General features: G+C 49.4%; 9 protein-coding genes across 9 annotated transcripts; 5 read left to right on the forward strand and 4 right to left on the reverse strand.

The window, feature by feature from the left end:
• Nucleotides 1-746: 746 nt before the first annotated feature.
• Nucleotides 747-3,091, forward strand: N7487_006235 (Zn(II)2Cys6 transcription factor; the record flags this gene model as incomplete). Its single annotated transcript, XM_056873982.1, has 3 exons — nucleotides 747-1,373; nucleotides 1,427-2,613; nucleotides 2,686-3,091. The coding sequence occupies 3 exons, from the start codon at nucleotides 747-749 to the stop codon at nucleotides 3,089-3,091; spliced, it is 2,220 nt and encodes a 739-aa protein (XP_056731702.1).
• A 289-nt stretch (nucleotides 3,092-3,380) lies between these two features.
• Nucleotides 3,381-3,962, reverse strand: N7487_006236 (GNAT family N-acetyltransferase; the record flags this gene model as incomplete). The annotated part of the gene is made up of 1 exon (XM_056873983.1): nucleotides 3,381-3,962. The coding sequence occupies one exon, from the start codon at nucleotides 3,960-3,962 to the stop codon at nucleotides 3,381-3,383; it is 582 nt and encodes a 193-aa protein (XP_056731703.1).
• A 574-nt stretch (nucleotides 3,963-4,536) lies between these two features.
• On the reverse strand, nucleotides 4,537-5,427 carry N7487_006237 (uncharacterized protein; the record flags this gene model as incomplete). The annotated part of the gene is made up of 1 exon (XM_056873984.1): nucleotides 4,537-5,427. One exon carries the CDS (start codon nucleotides 5,425-5,427, stop codon nucleotides 4,537-4,539), a length of 891 nt encoding a protein of 296 aa, XP_056731704.1.
• A 1,648-nt stretch (nucleotides 5,428-7,075) lies between these two features.
• N7487_006238 (phosphoesterase superfamily protein) lies at nucleotides 7,076-8,515 on the forward strand (the record flags this gene model as incomplete). Its single annotated transcript, XM_056873985.1, has 2 exons — nucleotides 7,076-7,636; nucleotides 7,706-8,515. 2 exons carry the CDS (start codon nucleotides 7,076-7,078, stop codon nucleotides 8,513-8,515), a joined length of 1,371 nt encoding a protein of 456 aa, XP_056731705.1.
• Nucleotides 8,516-10,806: 2,291 nt separating this feature from the next.
• N7487_006239 (DUF3824 domain-containing protein) lies at nucleotides 10,807-13,571 on the forward strand (the record flags this gene model as incomplete). The annotated part of the gene is made up of 4 exons (XM_056873986.1): nucleotides 10,807-11,095; nucleotides 11,222-12,630; nucleotides 12,668-13,040; nucleotides 13,105-13,571. The coding sequence occupies exons 1-4, from the start codon at nucleotides 10,834-10,836 to the stop codon at nucleotides 13,569-13,571; spliced, it is 2,511 nt and encodes an 836-aa protein (XP_056731706.1). The 5' UTR covers nucleotides 10,807-10,833.
• Nucleotides 13,572-14,763: 1,192 nt separating this feature from the next.
• Nucleotides 14,764-17,490, reverse strand: N7487_006240 (putative phospholipid metabolism enzyme regulator; the record flags this gene model as incomplete). The annotated part of the gene is made up of 1 exon (XM_056873987.1): nucleotides 14,764-17,490. The coding sequence occupies one exon, from the start codon at nucleotides 17,488-17,490 to the stop codon at nucleotides 14,764-14,766; it is 2,727 nt and encodes a 908-aa protein (XP_056731707.1).
• A 1,534-nt stretch (nucleotides 17,491-19,024) lies between these two features.
• On the reverse strand, nucleotides 19,025-22,030 carry N7487_006241 (uncharacterized protein; the record flags this gene model as incomplete). Its single annotated transcript, XM_056873988.1, has 5 exons — nucleotides 19,025-19,095; nucleotides 19,154-19,356; nucleotides 19,427-20,225; nucleotides 20,287-21,491; nucleotides 21,558-22,030. The coding sequence occupies 5 exons, from the start codon at nucleotides 22,028-22,030 to the stop codon at nucleotides 19,025-19,027; spliced, it is 2,751 nt and encodes a 916-aa protein (XP_056731708.1).
• A 1,542-nt stretch (nucleotides 22,031-23,572) lies between these two features.
• N7487_006242 (TIM-barrel enzyme family protein) lies at nucleotides 23,573-24,480 on the forward strand (the record flags this gene model as incomplete). Its single annotated transcript, XM_056873989.1, has 2 exons — nucleotides 23,573-23,660; nucleotides 23,729-24,480. The coding sequence occupies 2 exons, from the start codon at nucleotides 23,573-23,575 to the stop codon at nucleotides 24,478-24,480; spliced, it is 840 nt and encodes a 279-aa protein (XP_056731709.1).
• A 686-nt stretch (nucleotides 24,481-25,166) lies between these two features.
• Nucleotides 25,167-26,234, forward strand: N7487_006243 (alpha/beta hydrolase; the record flags this gene model as incomplete). The annotated part of the gene is made up of 1 exon (XM_056873990.1): nucleotides 25,167-26,234. One exon carries the CDS (start codon nucleotides 25,167-25,169, stop codon nucleotides 26,232-26,234), a length of 1,068 nt encoding a protein of 355 aa, XP_056731710.1.
• Nucleotides 26,235-26,573: the final 339 nt, after the last annotated feature.

Consider the following 26,573-nt stretch of genomic DNA (forward strand, 5'->3'; position numbering starts at 1 on the left):
TCGGCCTTAAAGGACGTTGGGTGGTTCCGAAAGGGTGTATGGGGAGGCCCGAGCCACCATGAAACCATGGATTCAAAGTGTATCAAAGCCCTAATAGGATTAAACAATCCCAGTGATCTGTTACGGTCTATACTGTATTCTGGTTAGTAGAATCGGGGATGTTCGTTTCCGCTAAACTTTTGGATCGCCCAGGATCCCCGAGGACCCCATTTCCACCCTTCTAGAAGCTCCTTCGTTTTCATGCATCGGGCTCCCCGTATCAGGAATGTTGTCACCTTCAGGGCTGTCAACCCCCTAGACCCTTTTAATAATTATCTTTTTTATGATTTTATGTTCGGACCATCATCGGCACAGGGGCAAATAAGTATGCCGCTAATATTTTACTCCGATTGACGCAACCCCAATATGCCAGAAATGAGGTTGCCTCCTATTATAAATTCAATCGGCCGGAAGTATAGAAGGCTTTGACAGTCCCCTCCTTATCTTAACTTTGAAAACGTCAAATATCCCCGCTCATCCCAATGTGGGTTCTCAGTTCTATTTTTTCTATAGGCCCATGATCAGACGACAAACCCATCCACACCGACAACAGACATCGAGTACCCCTTTTTGAAACCGGTCATTCAATTTTCCCAAGAAGCATCTCCTCCCCACTCGACAACCTTCTCGATATTTCTCCACCCCTCAAAACGAGGAGGTGAATGCGCTGCTTTTATTCAGTGCAACCTCGACACTTCATCCCATCTATGGCCTCATCCCGTTCAACAGGCAAGCGCCTCCCCATCAGCTGTCAGGCCTGCCGAACACGAAAGATCAGATGCTCGCGCGACGGCCGGCCATGTCAAACCTGCGTGCGCCGCGGTCTAGGTGCCGAAGACTGCATCTATCTCGGCCAACCGCGGTTGTCAGCTGAGCAATCTTCACCCGGCGACAGCGTGGTGCAAAACGAACTGCTAGCGCGAATTCGGAACCTGGAAGGCTTGCTCCAGAAGCAAATGAGCTCGCATGCTGGCACTCCCACTGGTGGCGCGGTCTCGCCACTAGGTGGGACGAGTGCAGCTGGTAGTTTCTCCGAACCTGAGACATGGGACTCCCTCGGCCCCATGTTGGATAATGTTGGCACGCTTCGTACTTCTCCTTCGGGCCATGTGCGCTATGTGCCATTGGCCTCGCAGTGGGAGTCGTTAGTGGCGAAGAGCCCCGCTGCGGAGTGTTTGCCGAATTTAGATTCGGATATCGCGGATGATGATGATGATTTGCAAATCCCCTTGGCTCGGAATGGGAGTATCTCGCGGGCTGAGCTGTTGTCGATTCTACCGCCGGGCCGGTATTGTGATACTCTCAAGGATGTCTATTTTCAGGTCTTTTCCTCGGTATGTTATATGGAAAGAAAAGGGGAAGGGAACGTTAGCTGACAATAGGTTAGGTTTTTCATATTCTTCACGATCTGACGTTCGAAGCCGAGTATCAGCATTTCTGTCATGATCCCGGAAGTGTGTCTACCTCCTGGCTAGCTTTGCTATTCGCCATTTTAGCAATCGCTGTAAGCGCTCTCGATGATGATCATCCTTTATTGTCTGATCTGGGCCGGGAGCGAACGGTCAGTCGAAATATCAAAGTGCTGTCAGCACGGTATCGATCTGCCGCGTTACGGTGCCTCGCTGCCGATGGGGTGATGTCCCGACATTCGATCAACTCATTACAAGCTTTAGTTCTGATAAATTATGCCCGAGTTCACCGTGGTCTGCCGATCTGGACATTGCTAGGATTTACACATCATGTTGCAATATCAATGGGTTGCCATTTAGACCCGGAGCGGTTTACTCTGGGGCCAATTGAGCGAGAAGAGCGACGACGAGTCTGGGCCGGGCTAATGATGCTATATACCATCCAAAACACAGCATTTGGGAGTCTCGACCAGCATAGTCTAACGCAGGACGTGAAAATGCCTGCGGACATTGACGACGTTGACCTGCTCACCAGCCCTAGCTTGAAAAGGCCAGCACCCTCAACATTCCCCCGCCCAACGCAGATGACCTACCTTCTTTTGAATTTCCGACTTTACAAAATCTCCTCGAAGATTTGTGAGACAATATTCAGCTACCCAAGTACATCCCGATTCACTACCTCACACCTGGAAGCGGAAATCATATCTGTCCGTGAAATGGTCGAGGCTCGCTATGCTCTCGATACAAATAATCCTCTACCCATTCAACACCAAGCCAACCACCACATCCTCTACAGCCAGATCCATCAGCTTCTTCTCCTTCTTCTCCGCCCTAGTCTCTGCCGCTACCTACAAGGCGAGATTACACCTGAAACTTGCTCTACAAGGGCAAAGTGCATCGCGTCCGCCAAGGCTTCACTTTCCATCTTTGAAACGCTCCTCGAGACACCATCTTTCAAACCCTACAAATGGTACACCAGCGGACTAGGCAGTTTCCACGCATTCCACGCTGCGGTCACACTAGCCGTCATCCTGCTCATTCCCGAGGGCCAGTCCGAGTACGAAGAGATCAAAGACATCCTCGATCGAGCACTAGACATGTTCGCCTCGCTCTCAGTCCGCAGTGTCTTCTGCAGCAAGGCCGTCCCCATAATTCGACAGATGATGTATGTTCCAGTTGCACCCCGCTTTTACCTAGTCCCCCCCGTCTCCAGAACAGTGACTAATATACAAACCAGCGACGTCGCCTCGACAAAGTACAACCCTCAATCACCCACTCACTCTCAATCCCACCTCCAAGCCCAGGCCCAAGTCCATGCTCAAGTGCAAGCCCAGGTTCAACACCAACAGAACCAACAAAACCAAGCCAATATCCAATCCCAGTCTCACAATCACCTCCTACCAAGCATTCAGATCCCACTCTCAATGCCAAACCTCTCCCCAGGGATGACAATGCAGGATAACTATGCAATCTCGCACCCGCACTCGCAATCTGGATCGCCAGTGCCGACTATTGCATCGACTTCCAGTGAGCACACCATGCATTCTAGCTTCGGACCGATGCATCCGCAGAATTGGATTGGGCCTAATTCTATTCCGTGGGATTCGTTGGGGGCTACGAATGGGGGTTATGGATTCGATTAGAGACGCGATATGACGGGATGATTTCTTGATGACCATTTGAATTTCAGGGTTCGGGGCTAGGGGCTAGGAACTAGGAGCTAGGAGCCAGGGTTTTGGCGTGGAGCATACAGGAATTGGTTAGCCTGGGAGACTTATTATCTATTTTCTTATAATGTTTGGTCATGAGTGATATGAGAAATGAAGAGAATGAAAACAAAAAGCGTGCCTTTTTAAATCAATTATATACCTCTATCTACAACAACAATAATTCTATTTATAATAACCCTATTATGAACCTAATGGGCCATATCTAGGGCATTTCCCCAAACCCAGGAGCACCCCACGACTTCCGCTGCATAACAGCAAAACCGACTGCATCCTTCCCATCAACTGGAGGATTACATATCATAAGCTCCATATCCATAACCTTCTCATAAAACGGCACCGACCGCTTCCAATCCCCAGTAAGCAGCAACGATCTCCGCAAATAAGGCATCGTTTCGATTACCTCCTGCACGCAGGTTACAAGCCATGTTCCCAGACCGAGGCCCTGGAGCGAGGACAGGACAAAGACATCTGTCAAGAAGAGGAATGTTGTGTAGTCCGTTACGCAGCGGGCGAAACCGACGAATTCGAGCGTGGACTTTGAGGTGTCGTTCTCTGGTGACTTGTCTGACTGGCTTGGATTGTGGTATAGCCCGAAGCAGAGGGAGTTCTGAATTGTTTCGCGCAATGCGGGCTCTGGCATTGGCTTTGCCCAGTAGAATTCTTCACCCGCGTACCAGGTGTTTAGGGTTTGGATGGGGATTAGGGATGTGTCGGTTGAGACCAAGTATTCTCCTTTCGTCCAGGTTTTGGGTTGGTTTCGTATTTCTGATGTTGGTGAGGACATTTTTGGAATTCTGGGGTAGATGTTAGTATGTTTATGGGGAGAGTATGAGGGGCTATTGGTGTTAGGGCTCACTATTTGGCCGGCTTTCTGGGTGCTCTTGATGTAATAATGAGAAAATGGAAAAACACCTCGGTAGATGCAAGCTATGAATATGCGAGGTTTCTATTGGAGGTGAAGAGTCAAAAGATTAAGATTTGATATCGTGGAGAGAGGGGTCTTTAAATACGGAGACGTAATATGGGGATGTTCCGTGACTCACAGATGAAGTTTGCAGATATACTCCTGCCAAGACCGGATTAATTGGTAATACGAGTATCTTTTCCAGATTCAACAGAGATTTGTACGTATATCTCAAGGTTAGTAGATTAACTTATCAAAGGCGCCTTCTAATGACACTGGGGGCCAAGAAGTGTGCAATATCGGAAAGATAAGTGGCTATCGGCCGAGCCCCACACATCTATGACCTCGGGACATGAACAGTGATTATATAGACGATATATACGATAGAAACTGTGAAAGATATGATATTTTGAATTGAATACATCAATCATAGCAACATGAAACCCCCTTATGCTTATTCGTAAAAAACCAGACATCTAACTTCAATGCTCTGTCTCCCCGGCGACCCAGCAGGAGTCTGCGGATCAAAGAAAGCAGTATGTCCCGACCCATGCGCAATATCCGTCTTCCCCTCAGTCATAGTATGACTCCTCGAATCAAAACACTTGATGAACATGACCTCCTCAGGCGTCATATCCTTAGCGTAAAAGAAACGATGTCCTTCATTAGGAGCGATAGCATAAGTCTCCCCCTTGACCTCATATCCCTCCGTAGAGAACATCGACTCAGAATCAGGCGCCACCTCTCCTTTCTCCTGCCACTCCTTCGGATAAAGAAGATCAACTTTAACAAAATCATCAGGAGCAATACTCCTCCAATCAATCAGCGCCAGCGGGAAATCAGAAGCCGGATTCTCAATCGGACGCCAGACATTGATAATCTGGTATCGACCCTTCAACAGCTCCTCTACTTCATCCTCGGGCAGGTGGCGACGCACTCTCGCCTCGGCAGCTCGGGGCGTTTGGTCCACATGCACCAGCTGCACAGGACTGCGCGCTGACCCCGGCGTCCGTCGCCGGATGGTGTGGTCGAAGATGGCTACTTTTTTCACCCCGGGTAGCTTCTTGCGGAGTAGCTCTTCTACTTCTGCGTAGTACCCCGCGCGCACTTTGGCGTCGTCGGTGAATGCCGTCTCTTTCGCCGGTGAGTTGTATAAGGCGAAGCCGGAATTGTCTGTTGTGTAATGAGACTCTTGGCCTCGCAGGTCCTCGACTTTGCGTTCCAATTCTGTGAGTTGGTAGGACCGGCCTGGTCCGTCGACTTTGCCCCAGGGCTTCTTGAATGGCTCTGTGGCGTTGGGGTCGTATGAAGCTCGATCGATGTATCTGAATGCTGCTGTCGTCATTTTGGTAATGGTTTGGTGTTATTGGATGATTTTTGCTTTCCTCGCGATAGCGGAGTGGGGGGCTGTTGAGCTCTTCAAATGAGAGGGGATGTGTTTTCACAGTACGAGGATGCTCTTATATGACGATTTAGAAACGAAAGACGATTTTTTAACCTATATATATACCTTATATATAGGTACAAAGTATGGGGAGATGTTCGATTGGAAATCCAGGCATGATTATTAATTGTTTTTGTGGCGCTAAATGTCGGAGACATTTGAAGATGGCATCATCGACAGTTGCCCCGATGTAGCCCTGGAGGAATAATTTGTGGGTTTTTAAATAATCAGCTTTGGATAGGGTTAGAAGGTAGAGCGTCTGGTTAAAAATGTATAGACATTATCATTATTATCACTTCAGGGTATTGGTAATTATGAAATTGCGTGCATAGTCAGCCAGAATCTGCCAGAATCTGCAGGCATCGACTGAATACATTATTAAGGCATTAACACGTGATATTCAGATCCACATTCTTCTTTTGGAAGTATATTGTCCCTGCTTGATGCTTCTCTTCATTTTGGATCAGCAGCTAGCGGGCAGAATCAACCTGTAGTCTGTAGTCTAGATTTTATATATCTGTTATATTAGATTACTGTAGCCCAATAAAATGCTTGACATTTTCACTCTGTGTTGTAGATATATAATGAGTGATTCTCGGTGGAAAAAGTATGACATAGGTCGGTTTTACCCCCGCATCTTTATGATTTTGTGTCCGTAACACTTGCATATGCTCCGAATACTACATCGGACTCTACAAAATAGCCAAATCTAGCTCACCACCTAAGGTTGTTGGTTGTTCTCAGGTTGATAGCCAATCACCGCCTTCGCTGCCCGCACGGCCGTCGGAGCGCATGAGACGCAACTCCAAGCGAGATCAAATACTTGACTTAAGAGGCATCAGGTCTTGGCCTTTAAAATGATCGACACTTTATCTTGAGCATTGTGGAAGTCACACTTTGTTCAGACAATGCTAGCGTGTGAAACCCCACGGCAGTTGTCTTGTTGTGGTCCGGGGAATTCCACACGGCACGAAGTGGACCGAATGGAATTGCTTGCAGGCCAACATACCAAACTTGGCCAGGCAACTCGTGACCCTGTTTTCTAGGATCATTCTTCGTGCGTTGGCACTTTTGCAGCCGGTGCGAATGCTTGGCGTGGTGGTAAGTGCCAATCCGCCGGCCTCAAAGGCGTGAAACACAACATTCTGTGCTGCTGGTACCTCTTTTACGTGATCGAGGTGCCTGCCGATTAATTCCAAACAGCAAATCACATGTGGAAATATGGGGACGATGCGACGATCGCCAATCGGGTGCATTTCATATTGGCGCTGTCCACCCCCGCCTCGTGAGAGTGTTAATTTATATGACCCCGCAGCTTGATCACTACTGCTTTTCATATCCATGCTTCTTTTTAGATAGAACGCCACCGAGCTGTAATTTTCAGAGCAACACGTGGAAGGGGATTTTGGAAATTGGATTGTTCTGAGGAATGCCAGGGATATTTGGTTAAATGCAACATATAAGACACCACAACACATCCTTTGATTCAAATCTCACAAAACCAAGCACTCTGCCCAGGCCTTGGACCAGACTGTCCTCTTGATTCATAATGAACCTCAGTGCCCTTCTTGGCCTGTTGACCTTTGCGGCGGCGGTCTCCGCTGATGCAAAGGCTCAGAAATCCCCTCATTCTTCGGATTCTATCGCCAATCTGAAGAGCAAGATCAAAAATGTTGTCATCCTGGAAATGGAAAACCGCTCTGTGGACAACCTACTCGGCGGGCAGACTCTCAAGGGACTGGAGAACCCTATCAATAACGGCCCTTTCTGCAACCCGTACAACTTGACCGATCCTTCAGCTGGCAATGTGTGCAGCTCTGCTAAGGACTTCGACTCTGTTCTGGATGATCCTGATCACTCGGTGACTGGAAACAATATCGAGTTCTATGGCACTTTCACCCCAAGCAATGTTCACATTGCCGAGGGCAAGCTCACTCCCACTCAGCATGGCTTTGTTCATGAGCAGCTGCGCAGCTATGGCGACGATGCCGATAAGGCTTATCTGGCCAAGCAGGTCATCAACTACTATATTGAGGATGAGGTGCCAGTGATGACTACATTGGTGCAGAACTATCTCACCTTTAACCACTGGCATTCGGACCACCCTGGCGTAAGTCCGAACAAATTTCCATGCTCTATAACCGCCGCGTATGAGCACGCCTTCTAACATGTAAAATAGCCCACAAATCCCAACCGGGCTTTTGTACTCTCAGGCACATCGGCTGGTCACGGCACCAACGATGATGCCTTCAACCCAGATGTCCACGCTCTCACTCAGCGTTCTATCTTCCAGCAGCTCTCAGAAACCAACCACACCTGGAAGAATTACTACACTAGCCCTAGCATGGTCGACGCCTATTTCTTCGACTGGACCTTCACAAGCGGCAACTCCGATAAAGCAGTCCCTCTGGATAACTTTTACGCTGATGCGGCAGCTGGTGCGCTCCCGGAATTCTCCTTCGTTGACCCGTCATGCTGCGGCGTGGGTACAAACTCCATGCACCCAACTGGTCTCGTCTCTGAAGGCGAAGCACTCATCAAGAATGTCTACGATGCACTCCGCTCTAGCCCACAGTGGGAAGAGACACTCTTGATCCTCACCTTCGATGAGACAGGGGGTTTCCATGACCACGTCCCACCTCCGCTGGCTACCCGCCCGGATGACCTGACGTACACCGAGATCGCGCCTTCCGGCGAGAAGTATACATTCTCCTTCGACCGTCTCGGTGGTCGTGTCCCTACTCTCTTGATCTCGCCATGGATTGCCAAGGGTCAGGTTGAGCAGAAGGGTATTAACTCGGATGGCGAGGTCGTATCTTACTCTGCTTCTTCAATCCTGCGCACTCTCGGGTATCTCTGGGACTTTGAGCCTTTCACGCCTCGTGTTGGATCCTCGCCTTCGTTTGAGCATCTCATTCAGGACACAGCACGCACTGATACCCCTGTCAAGTTGCCTGTACCTAAGGCATTTAGAAAGGCGGAGATTTAGAATAGCACTGTAGTGTTGCATCCTACGTTGGTCGTGTATAAAGGCCCTTCAACAGCATAACAAGGAGAGTTGCCATTATACCGCATGACAATGACAGCGCTAATTCTGTCCAATACAAACTTAATCGATATTTCGGCCTTGTGTATTATGGTTGCTGTACAATCGGCTTTTCTAAGTATCGGAAAGAAGGGCGCTTATGTAGCTTTGTGATAGCTACTACATGTTATCAATGTTCGCGTTAAGCCAAAATACAATAAACTCGGTAGGAAAATCTAATTGAATGGTCAAGATCGGAATGTACTACCGGGGTTCATTTCGATTTGTGGTCGAGGGATATCTTCATTGGGAAGCTGCACAGTAAGACTGCAGCAATATCACTGGCATTAAGATGGAAATCCGGTTATACATAGACACATTAGTCTTCTATACAGTTTATGCTTTTTGCTGCTTTCGTATATCCTCCCTTGTACCATTCTTAGGCATTTTGATTGGCTTATCAAAGCCCTATGTTGATACATAAGGGCAGAGGCTGCATACGCCCCCGACTACTATGTACTCCTGTGGAAATTGAAGAGAAACATCGCAGTAACGATTAACCTTGACTTTAACGCTGGCCACCGACACAACATATGCCATACGAGTCTAGGGTGTGACACAGTTCATATTAAGCACCAGACGTCATCTTGGTACTGCCTTTTGGACTGAGTGACCCTGTCGTCATCTGTGCCTCGGGGGGTTTGAAACATAGATCTAACAAGCGCTGTCTCGTGTTTAAATAGCCTGGGGTGAACCTCGACAGTATTGGTACTCTTTGGCTCGACATTTGCCAGCAAGGTTTTGATGTGATACTGGTTCTGTATCAGGAAACGCAATGCAAGTTGGCACTTGGGGGATCGAGCAATTTTAGTATTGCTCATTCTCTCTATTTTTTTTAGGCTTTTGTATACAACAAAGAGAGGCTCTGTTAAATTAATCCTTTTTTTCCTCTTTTATAACGTTATCAATATTTACTTCACCGCATCTTCATAAATCTTTTGTTCAAGACCGGGGCGAAGTAGTGGACTCAGCCTTAGTGCATAAGCCGAGAACGCCCCGCATGAGATTGACGTCATCCGCGGGGCTCCCACAAAGAAACTCAAAGACCAGGGCGCGTTGGATTCGACGCCTCTTATTGCCCCGGATGTGATACAACAATATCCGCAGGGTATCCGCAGGGGTGGTTTTTGTACTATGATGTCAACTTCAGGGCGGCTAGTGGAACAAATCTTCCTAAGATATCATTTTTAAAACGGCAACCTAAAATACAACATATGTAGATCAAGATCAATCTATTAATCAATAATAGAATATGTGAATTATAGCTAATCTATTCGTGCCCCTATCAGCTGAAACTGCAGGAAGCTGTTCTCATGACTGTTTGCATATAGCGCTAATCTATTCCTCTAGACTCTGATACACCTGTCAATGCAGCCCTAGAGCAGATGACATTTGGAATGCAGGTGCTGCATTGAAGTATTATGTTGTACAGAAGGTGTACTGTACATGTAATGTACGTATCAATATAAAAGTTAGGAACCATGGAATCCACCCGAGCCAGTCGATACAACCCATGGATTGATAACGGGAAGAACCAAACAACAGAGAGTAAACAAAATACTGTAATTCTATACAAACATTATTTGAATCTAAGCCACCATGTTTCGACCGTTTCGAGCGTTTCAGCGTTTCGACCGTTTCGCCACAGCCCCCGGGCAAAAAGAGTGTGTGCCAACCCTGAGGTTAAGAGAGAGAGAGAGCCTCACGTGGATGTCATTTATCTTTGCTTCTCTGCCTCTTTCATTTCCTTTCCATCCTCTCTTTCACATCTCTCATCTCCCCTCATCGCTAAATCTCCCGTTTGTCTTTCAACTCTCCACTCCGAGTCTTTCGAATCCGATACGGTGCTGCCTGCAGATCCTTTAGTCTGAGGCTGAGCCGGTTGGGCGTGTGCCGATACTCCGCTCTCTGCCCTACAGAACACCGGCGGACGGCTTTCATCATCCTGAATCATTATTCAAACCCCACTGGGCTTTCGGCTTTTCTTGGCTTTGATTTGTTTGGCTGAGACAATCGTTACCAATCAGAATCAGCCCGGGAGACTTCTATTGGAATAATCTTCGACCATTAGTTGATCGCGCTCTCTCTGCAAACCCCCACTTCCCTGCCGCCCCCCTCAATTTCCTGCATTGTGCATCTTACTTTTTTTTTGCCTTTCAACTATTTACTTCTCAACTCATTCCTCAATCATTACCCATTTCTCACTGCCCTTAATACATCCCATGTCGTACACTTACAGAGACCGCGAACGAGACTGGGACGAGACCCGTCCCGTGTCAATCAAACGTTACGTCATTTCTCCTGAAGACGATCGTCGAGACGACCGCCGAGACTTCATGTCAAGACATGATGACTCTTTCGGCGGCGAGCGCGAGTTGGTAATCCGGCGCAAAACGGACCGTGAAGAGCCTGTGACCGTCTCGCGATATGAGCGAGAGGTGGAGTATGAGCCACCCACACGCTACGAGAGAGATTACTACGATCGTGAGTACCTACATCCCTATGCCAATCGTCCGCACTCTCGGTCCATGGATTCCTTGGAACGAATGGAGCAGTCCTGTACTGCTACGGCCATTGGCACCTAAAAGCAACCCGTACTTATTCGTGAAGCCCGCACTTCGTATACCAGTCCCCGTGAATCCGAGTATGATGTCGTGCGCCGCTCTGAGGCCGACGAGGACCCGTATTACTACCACCGTCACCGTCGAGTCCGCGAGTACGACGACCATCGCTCCCGGCGTGAGCTGAGCCCTGATGATTCAATCTCCCAGACTAGTCGCCGCCGTCGCGGTGATCGTGATCAGGACTACAGCAGCGATGACAGCATGGTCTACATCCGAAAGGAAACCCGCGACTACGACGACCACCCTCACCACCGTCGCCATATGGCAGAGGGTGCATTGGTAGGTGCTGGCGCGGCTGAGTTGTTCCGCAGCCACAGCAAAAAGGATGGCGAAGTCAGCCATGGCGTTAGCCGTATCGGTAAGACTGTTGGTGCCGGTGCTCTTGGTGCAGTCGCTGTGAATGCTGCATCGCGTGCTCGGGACTACTACCACCGTAGCAAGAGCCGCCACCGTGCTCATTCATTTGAAGATGACCGTTCTTCCCATCGCCACAGCAGACATGGCCGGAGCCGTTACAGTCGCAGTCGCAGCCGCAGCCGCAGCCGCTCTCACTCGCACTCCCGGGCAAAGACTCTTCTTGAGCTGGGAGTTGGTGCTGCTGCCGTGGCTGCTGGTGTGGCTGCATTGCGTAGCAAGTCTAAGGCCGGAGAGCGCAAGGGTCGATCTCGCACTCGCTCCCGTTCTCGCGGTGTTAGTCGGGGTCGCTCGGAGAAGGGTGAAGAACAGGGCGAACGCAGTATGTCTGAGCGCCGCAAGCACATGGCTGGCGCTGGACTGGCCGGTGCGGCCGTGGCTGGCCTGGTCGAAAAGGTCCGCAGCCACTCGCGCTCTCGAAAGGGTGAGCGCTCCCGCTCCCGCAGTCGTTTAAGACAAGCTCTTCCCATTGTGAGTGCCGGTCTTGCCACTGCTGCTGCCACTGGTCTCTACGAGAAGAACAAGAGTGAAAAAGATGAAAAGGAGGGTTCGAGCCGGGGCCGCCATCGCTCAAGGTCTCACAGCCGCGCCCCGTCACAGTCCTATCCTGATCCGTCTCGCGACTCGGCCGGCCTGATCGAATACGGCAACGATCCAGTCGCAGGTAGTATCCCATCTGAACATTACTACGGCCAGCCTGGCGCGCCCTACTACGATGCACAGGAAGCCTACGGTCCCAGACGTCATACTCGCAGCCGCAGTCGCAGCCGAGCCCGCTACAGCAGTTCATCTGGTTCTGACCGCGAAGGTCACCGCCGACGAAGCAGGAAGCACCGTAGCCGCTCAAGAGACCTTGCGGGCGCCGCACTAGGCGCAACAGGGCTGGGATATGCCGCACACAAGTACAACGAGCGTCGCAAGTCCAAAGAGCGCGAACGTGAACGCGAACACTCCAGTAAGTCCCCACTTCCCCCAAATTTTGTCGAGAAATATTCACCCTGACTAGTGGTGTAACCAGAGCGTGACGACAACGTCCACCGTGATCCTTATGAAGAATCCTATGACCCAGAACCATACCCGCTTTCCCCGCAGACGGCCCCGGGTGCCCCGCCCATGGCTGACCCCCCACTACTACCCTAACAACAACTATTTCCCCCCGCCCCCAGGCGACTCAACCTACAACCTGAACAGCGGTACCCCTGTTTCCTACAATCCTGCAGACTACCCCCCTCCACCTGGCGCTGCCCCTCCCCAGCCTTACGCTTATGGCGCTGCACCACCGGGACCGGGACCAGGACCAGCACCCGAGCAGTACGCACCTCGGCCGCGTAGGGCTGATGACAATGTGAGCAGCTCCACCCTACCTCCTGATGCAAACCACGCGCACAAGGGTGGGTTCAATGAACCACAACTGTGACTCTATATTTGCAATAAAAGCTAATTCACCACCGCCAGGTTTAAACATTCACCCATTTCCATCTCCATCCCGGTCAACTAGCCAACCGCCACAAGTCTCGAAGTCTGTCGCTTTCGACTTGACAGATTCCCCGCGCGATCCTGGCTACGAGACTGATGATAGTGACTCTACCGTTGATCCATATTCATCTTCGCCTCGCGGTGATAGAAACCACCATCGCGACCAAGATCATGATAGCCATCACCATCGTCGCCGACGTTCCTCATCGGTCCCCTACCCGCATATGCCCCATCCTAGCCCTGCTTCTAGTCACCATCGACATCACTCACCAGCCCCAAGACACCACGAGGAAAGAGACCAGAACAAAGCCTCCGAAGCAGAGTCTGACTCGACCATCGACCTACCCAACCGCTTCGACGGGCAAGGCCGTCTTCTTCCCGAGCGGGACCCTGCTGTGGATAAATTCGAGGATCTAGTGAACAGGTTCAGCAAGGTTCTGTTCTAGCGGGTTGCTGTGTGGTGCTTCATTCTATCCCACTTATCCCCGTCCATCCCCCTGACCTTCCGTCTATTTCTTCTGCTTTAGGTGGATTTTCTGGCTTGACGAACTTTATTTTCTACGTTTTCCTATCTCTTTGGCTTTTTATCTTATTTTATCTTGCTGTTTTATCCTTGATGTTTTATGCTGGTCAATCTTGGTTACAACGGTTACGAATGATGCCTGCTGCCGACGATGATAATGATTTTATGATGTGTAAGTGTGTTCAGATAATGCAATGCTTGCTTTATTTTATTTTATATAAGATGGTATAGATCATATTTCCAATCTTCTTTTGGGTATATAATAGTAAGAGTATAGTCAAGTTACATACAACAACTAATAAGCGGATATCATGTGCAGAGTCAGAAGACCAGTTGAATTATATCGAAGTAATATCTATATCTGTTCTATAACTAAACCTAGTTTTGTATATCCCCAAACCCGAAAGAATAACCATATATGTTTACAAGAGACCGAAACAAAAAGGAAATATAGACACAAACCCATCTAATAGTATGAAACAACATTATGAAAAGCCCAACCCGTCTCGTATTCGAAGACTGAGCTAATAGTGAATAAAAACCTTTCCCAAAAGTCCAGCCGTACAAAAAGATAACACAAGGGCGATTCCAAGATCAGCCAGAAACCAGACAACTCGTACAGATACAGCGTGCTTCGCACCAAGAATAGACATGGAAAAGAACCTCGAATAAAACCTGGTAAAAAAGACATGGATGGCTGCTGTGTAAGGAATGGATGGAGGGAGCGTATGTAGCAGATATCGCATCCATTGCAAGGAAGGAAGTGGCCAGCAAAAGAAAAAGCCATATCCGAGATCGTTTTGTTAAAAGACAAGAGAGAAGACGGAAAAGGATGACAAGGTCCATACGGAGTTGATCCGTGATAGAAATGTCCCAAGGCGAGCGCAAAAAGACGAAAATTGCAAATGGGGTATACTGCGGAAAGAAGTCTCAAGGAAAGATAGGGGCCATACTGCGTATCTGTATGATGTATGCAGAGTGAGCCGCCGAAGGCAATAGGCTCTTTGCTTTTCGTCGCGTTACATGAAGAATAAAAGAAGAGTAAAAAGTAATTAAAAAAAAAAAAAAAAATAGGGCTGTCGTAAGTCAATGATATCGATCTATCGCTAAATTTGTTATGCCGTAAAAGGTCGTCTCGAATTCCCCGATCCGGTGGACCGAGTATCGAGTGGAAGGCGAATGGATGCTGCGTTTTTTTGTGGTACAGAAATCTGCACTGTGCCGTTGCTCGGAGATGTTTGCTCTGGATCGTTGTCATCGGTATCAGGCACCACCTTGATGCTGGAGCTAACAGACGCCGAGAGGTAGCGGGAGCTGAGTGGAAGCTGATATTTGATGATGCCGCGGACAGTTAACTCGAAGGGGTGTTGGAGGACTCGCTCCCAGCGCTCTGTGCCTCCAGCCTCAGTCTTGTTTCCTGGCCGGGGTAGGCGGATCTGTCCTTTGGAGCTGGAAGTCAAATGATTCCAGGGAGATGATTCGAAAGACAGTGGGGAATCGAAGTGGAACACGCGGCCAAGCAACATTGATCGTGGGTCGCCTTCTGGATCGGTTGGGGGATCTGTGCCCTTGTCGACCCCGTCGCTGGTGTGGGGGTCAGAGTGGCTAGGCATGGCTTCCTTGATACAGTTCACATTGCCCAGGCACTTCACGGCTCGTGACAACTGCCAGCGACGTCGGCTTTGCTCCACGCGTGGGAAATTATCCAGATCACCATGCTCACGCCAAAGCTTGTCGGTTCCAACAAAGCGACTCTTAGCGAATATGTTGACATCGGTGTCGTCAATGGTCACAGGGAACAAGTTGGGATTGACGGCTTGCACGTTCAAATCCAACATGATTTCCTGTTCCGAAGCTAGCACGTTTTGAATCGCAACAACTTGGACATCGAGCAGGGGCTGGGTTGCTGCAATGACGAATGAGGTGGCACCGCCAGCGACAATCAACAACATGAGGAAGATGATAGCGCATGAGCCAAATCGAGCGAAAACCCCGCGTTCCCGCTGCGCCATGTACTCCATCTGCCGCAAGCTCGCACTGTTGGGCCGTCGGCCATTCCGACTATGGATTGTACGTGGTGTCCCTACCAACGGTGTACGTTCATCGTCTGCACCCTCTGCCTCGTAGTCATAGCTGTGAAGCTCGCTACCCTTCTTGGAACCGTTAATGGTTCTGTAGCTGGGAGATAACCGGGTATTACTGTGACGTGAATGCCTATACGTATTACCGATGAAATGGCGCGGAGACTTTTGAGATTGACTCTGCGAGGTTGCAGAATCGTTGTCGAAAAGATTTGGGTGCACGCCGTTGCGTCCATGAAGGCGGCCCAAATTATGATGCCGGGGAGTAATAGTTCCACTCCCATCAGTCCTCGAAGAACGCGGAGCCATATCGGCCTCGACACCATCTCCATCTATGCTGCTGTTGTTGTAGGGATTGGTGTTGGTAAACTTCATGCTGCGTTTGCCTGTCACACCGTGAGAAGAATCCCGCAATCCTCGGGTACGACTAGACATCTGGTCCGCTTGACTCGCCATCGAGGTCGCACTAGGAGTCCGAGAATGATACCGGGGTGGTCGGGAAGGGTATGGATCAGGCGGGTTCGAGTCGTAAACGAAAGTCTCGTCAGAGTCTGAAACATCAGCCTCATCTACTGCATTGGCCACTCTAGCCTCAAAGATGTCTGCTTTGCTTGTTACGGGGCCCGCTGTAAGAAGGGCATTGGGTCGGCGGGTCTTTTTCTTTTCCTTGCGCGGACGGATCGTCTCATTGGAAGGTTTCATGCGAAGTGTACCCTGGTCGGCGCGGGAAGCGCTGCCTCGCTCACCATTTCCCACTCCCATAGAGACTTGCGGTATCGAGCTGACAGTCTCTGTTTCCACAATCATGTTGCGAACTGAGCCATCAGCAGGCTTTCCACGAGCGCCAGCACTGAGTGATGTTGTTGATCGCTGTGACATGAGTGTTTTGGGTGGTTTGGCCGTGCCTGAGACCTGTGAACGAGCCTCTTCCTTTGGTTCCGAACTCCGATTCTCACCACTGTCACTGCCACTCCCTAAAGTTTGAGGCGGAGCAGTTGGAGCCGGGTCTTCATCGATCCGGTGTAATCGTGACTCCTCTGGGATCACCGGCTTGGTAGGAGTGTCACTGGACGGGGTAGAGGGATTGCTTGCCATCTCTTCGACAGTTTCTAGGGAGGGCCCTTGTCCACTGACGCCTCTAGCGACAGTCCGGGTTGTATTTCGGTCCGGCTTAGGTGCGAAATCCTCCAACGGCAATGAAGATCTTTTGAGCGAAGTATTCGGAAGGGTCGAATCCAGCTCTGTGCGACGGTTCGCGGCCCATGATGGCATATTGGACTTTTCCGGACCGGGAACATTGGCCGAGTCGACAGGAGCGGAGAGAACAAGTGATCTGACAGGAGAAGACGAGGACCGTTGAAGATTCGGTGCTGGCGGGTTTGTAGGTGGGCCAGAGGTCAAGCCGTTGGAGTGTCGGGTCGGACTGGATTGATCTTGGCTAGTCTTCCGTGAGTGTGAAGATACCCGGCTAGGCGAAGAAGGATTGTAGGCTCGTGAGGAGTGTCGGACCGGGGAGGGTTCGCGGGAGGAAACAGCGGAGTTCGTAGCAGACGCGGGAGCGGAAGCGGTAGGAGGATTGGGAAAAAGTTTAGGGACCTGAGACAAGGTTTGAGTCTGGGACGTAACGATGGATCGTTCCATCATGCCATTTTGGCTGGTCGATCGATGCACAACGTCTGACGCCGCCTCTACATCCTTCGGCGTTCTGGATCGACCAGAGGTGCCGTTAAGGTGAGGCAGCCTCTCGGACTCCGCAGCCATGGTCCCTGTCGAGTCAGAATGGACTGGCACGACGTAGACAAGTCAGGAGACCCGAGAGGTAGCCAGGTAGTTGGGCAGACACAGGGCCCAAAAGGGTAAGCAAAAAAGCAAGGCACGGCGCCTAGACAGGGAAAGCTTGACGGTGAAGAAGTGAGTTGTTGTTGGTAAGGGCGAATGAGATATCACGAGGATCGGATGGGATGTTGCGCAGAATACGGGTCGTTACACATGCGAGGGTACAGCAGAACGAATAGCCGATGACCACATGCTGTTGCCGGAAATCGGATTCTGTACAGTAACGCACAAGCGAAAAATGGCTGCAGCAGGTGCAGGGGTTGGGGAAACTGGAGAGAGATGGAGATTGTTTAGAACACCAAGTGGGCCGGGGTTAGTGTAGCGCAACGAGCCCACACATCACTTGTGCCGTTGTGCTTTGTTGCCGGGAAGGGGAAAAACAAGGCCTAGAACGAAGGAATTGAAGATGACAAGATATGGTTGGCGGATTTAGGGCAAATGGAGACCCGCCGATCCGGCTCAACGTTTTGGCTTGACTGGTTTTACGTTGTTCTGGAGTGGCGTCCTGGGCTGCCAAATGTGCAGGAGAAGTCGGTGACCAAAACCTCGGTGAAAAGTGGCTGACAGAGAGGGTCAGGTTTGTGGCAGAGGCCAATGACCGGGGTCCACGTCAAGGGAGGGGGGTCACTGCAGGGAAGCACACGGATGGTCTAGAATCCAGTGGAAGATCTCGGGAAAGAATGTGAATGTGTAATCAAAGGAGAGGGGAAGAAGTTTGAAAAGTGAAATTGAAAGAGCAGAGAGAGAATGAAACTTGGGAAGAGAAACCAAAGAAGCTGAAGTCACTTTGGGGGACTTTTGTATTCAGAGGTTGGATGACGAGTGGGTGACGCCCAAATTGGTAATTAATGGTAATTAATGGTAATAAAACGTGCAGCGTGCAGGAAATAATTAATTACTCATGTAAGGGAAATACCAAGGTACAATGACTTCATCTTGCCACGGCCTCACACTACAACTATTAGTTTATGTAGTATATTATATGGTAGGAGAAATAAAGTGTTTTGCTGGTTTCTTTGACCTCGAAGAATCGATTATCATTCAGAATGTCTATATTTAGGGTCACTTTTCTAAGAGTTTCAGGTTTCAACATTCTTGTTGTCTTTGTTCTTACTAATAGGACAACGAACGCCACTAAAACAGTAGGAATCAAGGACTGACTGTAGGTACAGATTACTAGGGTATAAGACTGGTAAATGGCCTAGAAGAAAACAGGGTTTAATTAATATACAGTTCTATTTAATCCGTAGTCAATATGTATACCAAGATCATCTCCAAAATGCAGCAAAGAGGAACACATGCTTCGTATATCATCAAATCCAAGGACCAACACGCCGAGTATTCAGAGCCGAAGACCAAAATAAAGAAACCCGCCCCAGGTTCCTAAATTAAACGAGCAAATAACCAAACCAAAACCCTGGGTATCGATCCAATTGACTAAAAAGTAGACATCGTACTTCTATACAATTTTATAGACTCTTTTAGCGATCCAAACAGATACAAATGCAAATACGCATAGTCCGGCAGTAACTACGAAGTATTAGCATAGAACCTGGAAAGGATAAAAAAACAAACAGGGAAGACATACTGCACCAGAACCATGTCAGGCTATCGATCTCCTGACCCGGTACCTTAACGTTCATCCCCCACATACCGCAAATGATGTTCATCGGTAGGACAATCGTACCAAGAACCGTCAGCTTACCCAAGACATCGGCAGTATGTTCCTGGCGCTCATTCATGAGGATGTTTATCTGCGCTAGATAGTTGGAGTGTGCGCGGGAAAGGATTCTGGAGGACACAGTCAGCGATTTCTGCAACCTTTGGGAAGAGTAACTTGGACCATGGGGAATAATCATACGTTTCGTAGTGCGTTAGGTTGCCCGTCATCGTCATAATGTGATCCTGAATATCACCCAAGTACAGACCAATCTCTGACTTGGGTGCAACCTCCCACTGCTCATTGCAACGCTTGGCAAACCCCTTGACTACATCAGCCTTATTGCTGAGAAGTCGATATAATCCCATGACCTTCTTGCGGCATTCTCCCACTCGCCGGAGCATCTCTCCTGGTGCAAATGAAGGAAGCACACCATCATTGGACGACACCTCCTTGCTGGAAGAGTGCATTTGCATGATCATCTCGTCGATCTCATCGACCTCGTCTTCAATCGCTTGGATCAGCGGGCCGAAGACGTCGGTAATGTCATCAATCAGTGCGTATGAAATCCAGTCTGAGCTGAGGATCAGGTAATCCATCAGTTGGCGGATACGCCGCCGCACATTGGCTGGGTGAGGCGTTTGCGAGAAATGGAAGGATATCACGCCTTCGCGGAAAACTACCACATACATATTCACCGGCTCGAGATAGTCCTCATTGTTCTTATCCTGCTCAAAAGTGCGGTAGTTGACGAAATAGTAGCTGCGGAACAACTCGACTTTCTCTCGAGCTTCTTGCATCATGATATCCTCTGCCGTCAGCGCGTGAATCCCGAACGCTTTGGCAATCGTGCGCATCTCTGCATCTGTTGGAGAGAGAACATCTAGCCAGAAAGTTGGCCGCGGACCATACCGTTTGGGTTTCGGGTTAGGGGGTGTTGTTAAACGGGGTGTTTGAAGGTGCGGGCGAGGGCTCTCGGTGGGAGTCTGGGCGTCCTTCGCTAATGGCAGATAGACGTGAGGGTCCTCTGACAGGAGGAGCATTGCCGGTCATAAGGTCACTTGTAGTTTTTCCATTGGGAACAACGGTGTGAGGTGTCATGTAAGGATTGACGTTTGTTTGATGGCCTTGGCCTTGACTTTGGTTATCCGTCTGATATGGTGACTTGCTGGCGGGATGGGTTGAATTATTGAAAGCCGAATTCTCCACGAAAGATTCCTCTTCCTCGTCCTCATCTTCCGAGGAATCCTCCAATTCGGGGGGATCTGGAATAAACAAATCGCGGAAGCTACCACCTGGTTGTACCAATTCAGAGATGGTTTGCGCATGAATGGTGCTCGGGAATTCCTCGTTGAAATATGTGAACCGATAAGGCGCTTCATCCTCCTCGCGTCGCCAACCTGTATACTGAGGGCGCAATCGGCCTTCGATGAGCACAGGCTCGCTGATCCTTTTGACTCGAAGATCTCCGTTGCGCTCCTCTTTCTCCTCGCGGCTCCATTCTTCCAGAATGGAGAGATCGGGCCATCGCCGATTTCTACGTCGTCGACGCTCACCTGTTTCATCTCGCGTTTGTCTTGGTCCCTCATCTCCCAATTCGGATATTGTTTCCGTAGGAAAGCATACGTCTTCCTGTGCTGGTACTGCCACCGTTCGGCGTCGCCGCATTTCTTGTTGTGGAGAGAGCAGGGGCGACCCAGGTGAAGAGGATGGTGCAGAATGTGGATGCCGTCCATTTCCGTCTATGTCAATCAGCGCATCGTTGAGGACATTCAAAGAATCTTTGCGATTCTCCATTGACCGAGCCATTGAGAAATCCCAATCAGCTCCTGTTACCACAGCATCGTCGTAATTCATCTCCGGGCCCAGCTTTGGAGACCCAGGAATTGAAGGTGGGTTGTTTATATCGTAGTCTCGCTCTACAGTGGGAGAATAAAGCGGGCTGCGATCGTCCTTTGGCGAGCATCCCGAGGATATAGTTTTCGTAGAGGACTGCTGAGCACGCGATGAGAACAAGCTCGGGCGACTGTCTGTTCCATACCGATTATGACCGGGCGTGTGGCCCGAAACTGGTCGCATCAATGGTGTCCGATCATTGGCATCCTCTTCGTCACTATCACCAATGTGGTGTTGTTGGCTCCGTCCTCCCTTCGGGGTGCTGCGAGGTTGCCCATCGTTTGATCGGAAGACATTGGATGTTAGGGAGCTTGGGCGGAATGATGATCCAAGGCGACTGTCACGACGAGGTCGCATCAAAGGTTGGTCCCTACTCGGCAAGAAAAATCAGCATCCATCTCAAGCTTCGAGATGGCACAATATCAAGAGATCTTACCGATGATCTAACAGAGCATCGCTCTCCAAGCTTGTGTTACTCAGGTTGCGCCCTAATTTGAAGAACGACTTGTCCCTCGAAGTTGGCCGATCGGCCTCCATTGGATGATCTCTGACACCTCCAGCATCCGAAGTCTCCCCAGGACTATCATGAGATTCCTCCTGACTAGGTGGAATAAAAGACTGGTGTCGGTTGCGACGTTTGCGATTGCGGTTCTTTTTGCGTTTGGAGGACTTGGAGGGTTTGCCGGCAGCATTATCAGCGGGGGGTTCGAAGCGGGTCCTGTTGGCTGGCGTAGCCTCGGAGACGGGTACCGCACCAGTCCCTGGGGCCCGACCGCCGCTCATTGGGCCATAGCTAGCGTTGTTATCAGCAGAGTGTGGGTAATCGGTGCGCTGTGGACGTTTTCTTGGGCTAGACGAATGCGAGGAACGAGGCGGTCGGGAGGCCGCTGTGCCAGGTGTCGGGATCATGGGGGATCCATTGTGACAGCCTCGATGATTGGGTCGCGATAGAGGTTGGGTGTCTACAGTACAGAGCAACTGTACTGAAGTGGAGGATGATTTCTCAGCAGTTCATCGACCAATGTAGCCAGGCCAACGCAAACAGGGTTCTGGATCACAGGGCAAAGGCTCGCAACATGCAGGACACCAGCTTTCCATACGATCTGACTAGCGCTGATGATCACGGGTGAACCGACATCGGCATGGTCGACAGCACTGAAAGGAGCTGCAGCTTAGGTTGGGGAGATGACGCGGGTGGCAAAACCAGAGTGGAACATTCCCGGGGATAAAACAAGGCAAGAAAATCTTAAATTGAGATATGAAACAGTGAATAAAAAAGAATAAGTTGTGTACTTGTATAGTGTGTAACAGGAAAAAGGAGAATTCAATACGAAGAGAAATCCCGAGGTTCCTCTCTGCAGATGAGATTCTGACTTGGATTTCATAGGACAACCCTGGAGACTTTTCCTAAAACGGAATAGATGAGGTCAGCACAACTATAAAATTCAGGTTTTTGGCCATTGTAACCTATTACACTTGTCGTAAAAGAGGAAAAGAAGAGTAAACGTAAAGGAAAACAAAAATAAAGCTCCTTGATATTCCCCGAACTTTAGAACGTGGCATAAGCCGGAAAATAGCCCTAGAGGAGAGGTCCTATACGCACTTTGACTGTACTAGCTTTGCAGGCTTTCGCGGGCGAAATTGATAGGGAATAATGATCTATAGAAAATATCTACCTACTACATGCACTGCTTTGCTGATAAGCATCCAGATTTGCCTAGCTTGCGGTGGCACTACAAGAGTGCTTCACCACGAGAGCCATAAGCCGATCCGCAATGTTTAAGTGTAAATCCATCATCATTTATACGTTTCACGAACGGGATCGCCAATTTCCAAAGGATTCAGATCAAGGCCTCGCTAGAATGGCTTGCTCTACTCTTTACTATCTTGGGCACAGCTGTCCTTGCACTGGAAAATGACAGCCTTGACATTTACTAGTCAGCATTCTCATTGCATGTCCTGCCCCCAGCGGGAGTGCAGGATGAGGACATCTTCCAGGGAAAGCAAGTACCGTGTTGGCTGCCCAAATGACAATCCAGGATAACAGTTTCAACCTGAGAACATGCACTCCTCCATATGTAGATCTATGTAGGAAGATGATACATAGAATGTTCAAGTATTCGCCCTCTGGTACTCAAATGTATTGGCAGATTCCTTAATTCAGGAGGATTTGAGAACCTAGGACTGTTAGACCCAGTAATTCCTACTTTGATCATTTCTTGTCAGTAACGAATCTAACGGTAGAGAGTGATCTGGTTCCTGTTTTGTATATCCGCTAGTCCCGCGTTTCGAGCGTATCTCCGCTGTCCGCTCTCCATAAATCCGCCCCGCCTTGCAAGAAGTACGATGAAATCATGTTATTGATAAATTCAAGGGAGACGAGAGAAGGATATTTCTCCCATTTTACTGCATAAGCAATTAACCCAACTACAAATCTCCATTTCCTCAACTATGGCACCACCCACCTCTCGCAGCGAGATTCTCGCCAACCTACGCCGTCAAATCGAAGCTGGGAAACCCATCGTTGGAGCAGGAGCCGGTATGTACTCGGTCTCACCTATCTCTATTAGCTCTCTACCGATCAAATAATTAATAATCCACCATCAGGCATTGGTCTATCCGCAAAATCGGTCGAGGCCGGCGGCGCAGACCTAGTCATCATATACAACAGCGGTCGGTTCCGCATGGCGGGGTGCGGAAGTCTCGCGGGGCTGATGCCGTACAGCAACGCCAACGAAGTAGTGGTTGAAATGGCCGCCGAAGTCATCCCCATTGTTCAGAACATTCCTGTAATTGCGGGTGTCTGTGGTACTGACCCATTTAAGCACATCCCGCGGTTCCTGAAGCAGCTGCGGGATTTGGGCTTTGGCGGAGTGCAGAATTTCCCTACGGTGGGACTGATCGATGGCAACTTCCGTGCTAACTTGGAGGAAACGGGGATGGGCTATGAGAAAGAGGTGGAGATGGTGCGGCAGGCCGCTGAATTGGATATGTTGACCACGCCTTATGTTTTCAATGTCGAGGAAGCTGAGGCTATGACGAAGGCTGGGGCGGATATCCTGGTTGCTCATATGGGTCTGACTACTTCCGGGCTGATTGGGGCGAAAACTGGAAAGACGTTGGAAAAATGTGTTGAGGAGATCCAAGCAATTCGGGATGCGGCGGTGCAGATCAACAAGGATATCATTGTGCTGTGCCATGGTGGGCCTATTGCTGCTCCCGAAGATGCGAAATTCGTGTTGGATAGGGTGCAGGGTGTGCATGGCTTCTATGGAGCCAGTTCAATGGAGCGACTTCCTGTTGAAGTGGCCATCAAGGACACCACTGCCGAGTTCAAAAAGATTGCCTTGAAGAGGTAGTTTTCACGGAGCTGTACCCGAGAAGCTTTCTGATTATGAGTCTCAAAAGGCCTCTATTTCCCTCAGCTCAGCACTATCAAATCTACATACTTCATTCCCTTTTCTAATTCCTATATGTAAATTATGACCATGTGTAGAGAATACTTGATACTTCAAATTTCGGAATATCATATCGCTCAACTCCAGCATATTATAGTTGCAGTGGATGAATAAAAGGTTTCATGTCTTTTGACTACCTTTGATCAATCTATTACTGACTTTCACTAGTATTCCATGTAGACAGTTTGGATTAGAGTGACTAGATACAAATTAGGGCGATTATTTTGTCCGCTGTCGAGAATTAGAAAGCGATGCAAACTGCAAGAAGAAAAAAAAGCAAGCGACGATCGCCAATAGCTAAGAACGGATAAGCCTTAGGTATGCAGGGGCATATAGAGATTTGAGTCGGAGACCGACGGAGGTACATTTGATCCCTGCACTGGATAAGAGTACACATTACGGAGTGTGACTCCCATCATAACCAGCTTCCCCTCTTCCAATCAGTCCGATTTGGTGGTCTCCGTTTTGAATTCTGTCGGTTGTTGGCGTGACTTGGACTCAGGAAGATACTCATCCAGATTCTTTTGGAAGCATTGTGTTGATCACAGGCAATTGTCCTCTCAACGTAGATATCCCATCAGTCCATCATGTCGACTCCAGACTACTTCACCAGTGACCCAGATTGGGAAGCATTCGCTACTAAAAATGACATTCCCCTTCCCTCAGCGACTCCCCAACAACCGTCAGCTCCGGTCGACTTCACCCAACTTGATTTCGCTTCCATTCGAGAATACGAGGCGATATCTAACACCCAATGGGCTGAAAGCCACCCCATCGAAGAGGTCGGCTATACCGTAAAGTCGGCCACGGTCCGAGCCCGTGATGGTGCCGATATCAACTTGAAAGTGTCATTTCCACTGTCCAACCGCCTCGACACTAAAGGGAAAGATAAAATCTCTCTACCAATTCTCTTGGTCACCCATGGTGGGGGCTGGGTTCAAGGCAATCATACCTCGGAGGAACTGTGGCTCTTATACCCATTGTACGAGCGGTTTGACCTCGTGATTGTCAGTGTGGAATACCGTCTGGCTCCAGAGAACCGCTTCCCGATCTGGATCGAAGATTCCGAGGATGTACTAGATGCTCTACTCGATTCCCCAGAGAGAATTCTCGGTTTAAACGCAAATATCAAGGTCGATCTCAATCAACTCATCCTGGCCGGTTCTTCTTCTGGAGCAGGAATCAGTGCTGCACTCTCTCAGATCTGTCGGGACAAAGGTATCCCTGTCAATGGTGTCATCCTCAACGTTCCTATGCTCTGCGACCCTCGTCATTTCCCGGTCGCCGAGTACGGCCCCTCTGAAGAGTCCCTTCGCTCGTATACCCAGTGCATGGATATCTTCATGGGCTCAACTGGGCTACTCGCCGTTTGGAACCTGATTCATCCGGAGCCCACCTCGGGCTTGAGCAGTAAAGCGTCTCCGTTGCTCGGGGATGTGAACGGTCTTCCACGACATTTGATCTTTGTGTCAGGGCAGGATCCGTTACGAGACGAGGGGATAGCGTATGCCAGAAAGCTAGAAGAGCGAAACGTACCGGTCACGCTTAATGTCTATAAGGGTGTGCCGCATAATTTCGGACACTTTTGGGAGTTACAAGCGACAAAGCTATTTTGGGAGAATTTGAGAGCTACTCTGGAGGAATGGTTGCTTTGAACATCTTCTTGGACCTATCTAAAACTGTATAACTTTTGGTGTAGTACAAAAGAACATAATACATACATGCATGTATCCCATATATGAAAACGAAGCCTTTTGACCCCCAATAAAACCACATACTCCCTATAAGAAGCCGTTGCCAACCCACTTTTCCTTCGTTTCTCACTCCTCCCTCTTCATTGTTCCGAATCAAAATATTCTCAATTTCTACTGTTCTCCCAGGGGCTCATGGCATACAAAGATTTTCACTAGTATCTTTGAGGGAGACTGGAATAGAAGGTTGCGGGAAGGGTCGGAAGCTGCATCCCAGTTAAGAAGTACGGCCCTCGGGATGGC

The sequence above is a fragment of the Penicillium crustosum genome (genome assembly GCF_028827405.1).
Source record: "Penicillium crustosum strain IBT 35664 chromosome Unknown utg000002l_segment0_segment0, whole genome shotgun sequence".
Classification (NCBI taxonomy): domain Eukaryota; kingdom Fungi; phylum Ascomycota; class Eurotiomycetes; order Eurotiales; family Aspergillaceae; genus Penicillium; species Penicillium crustosum.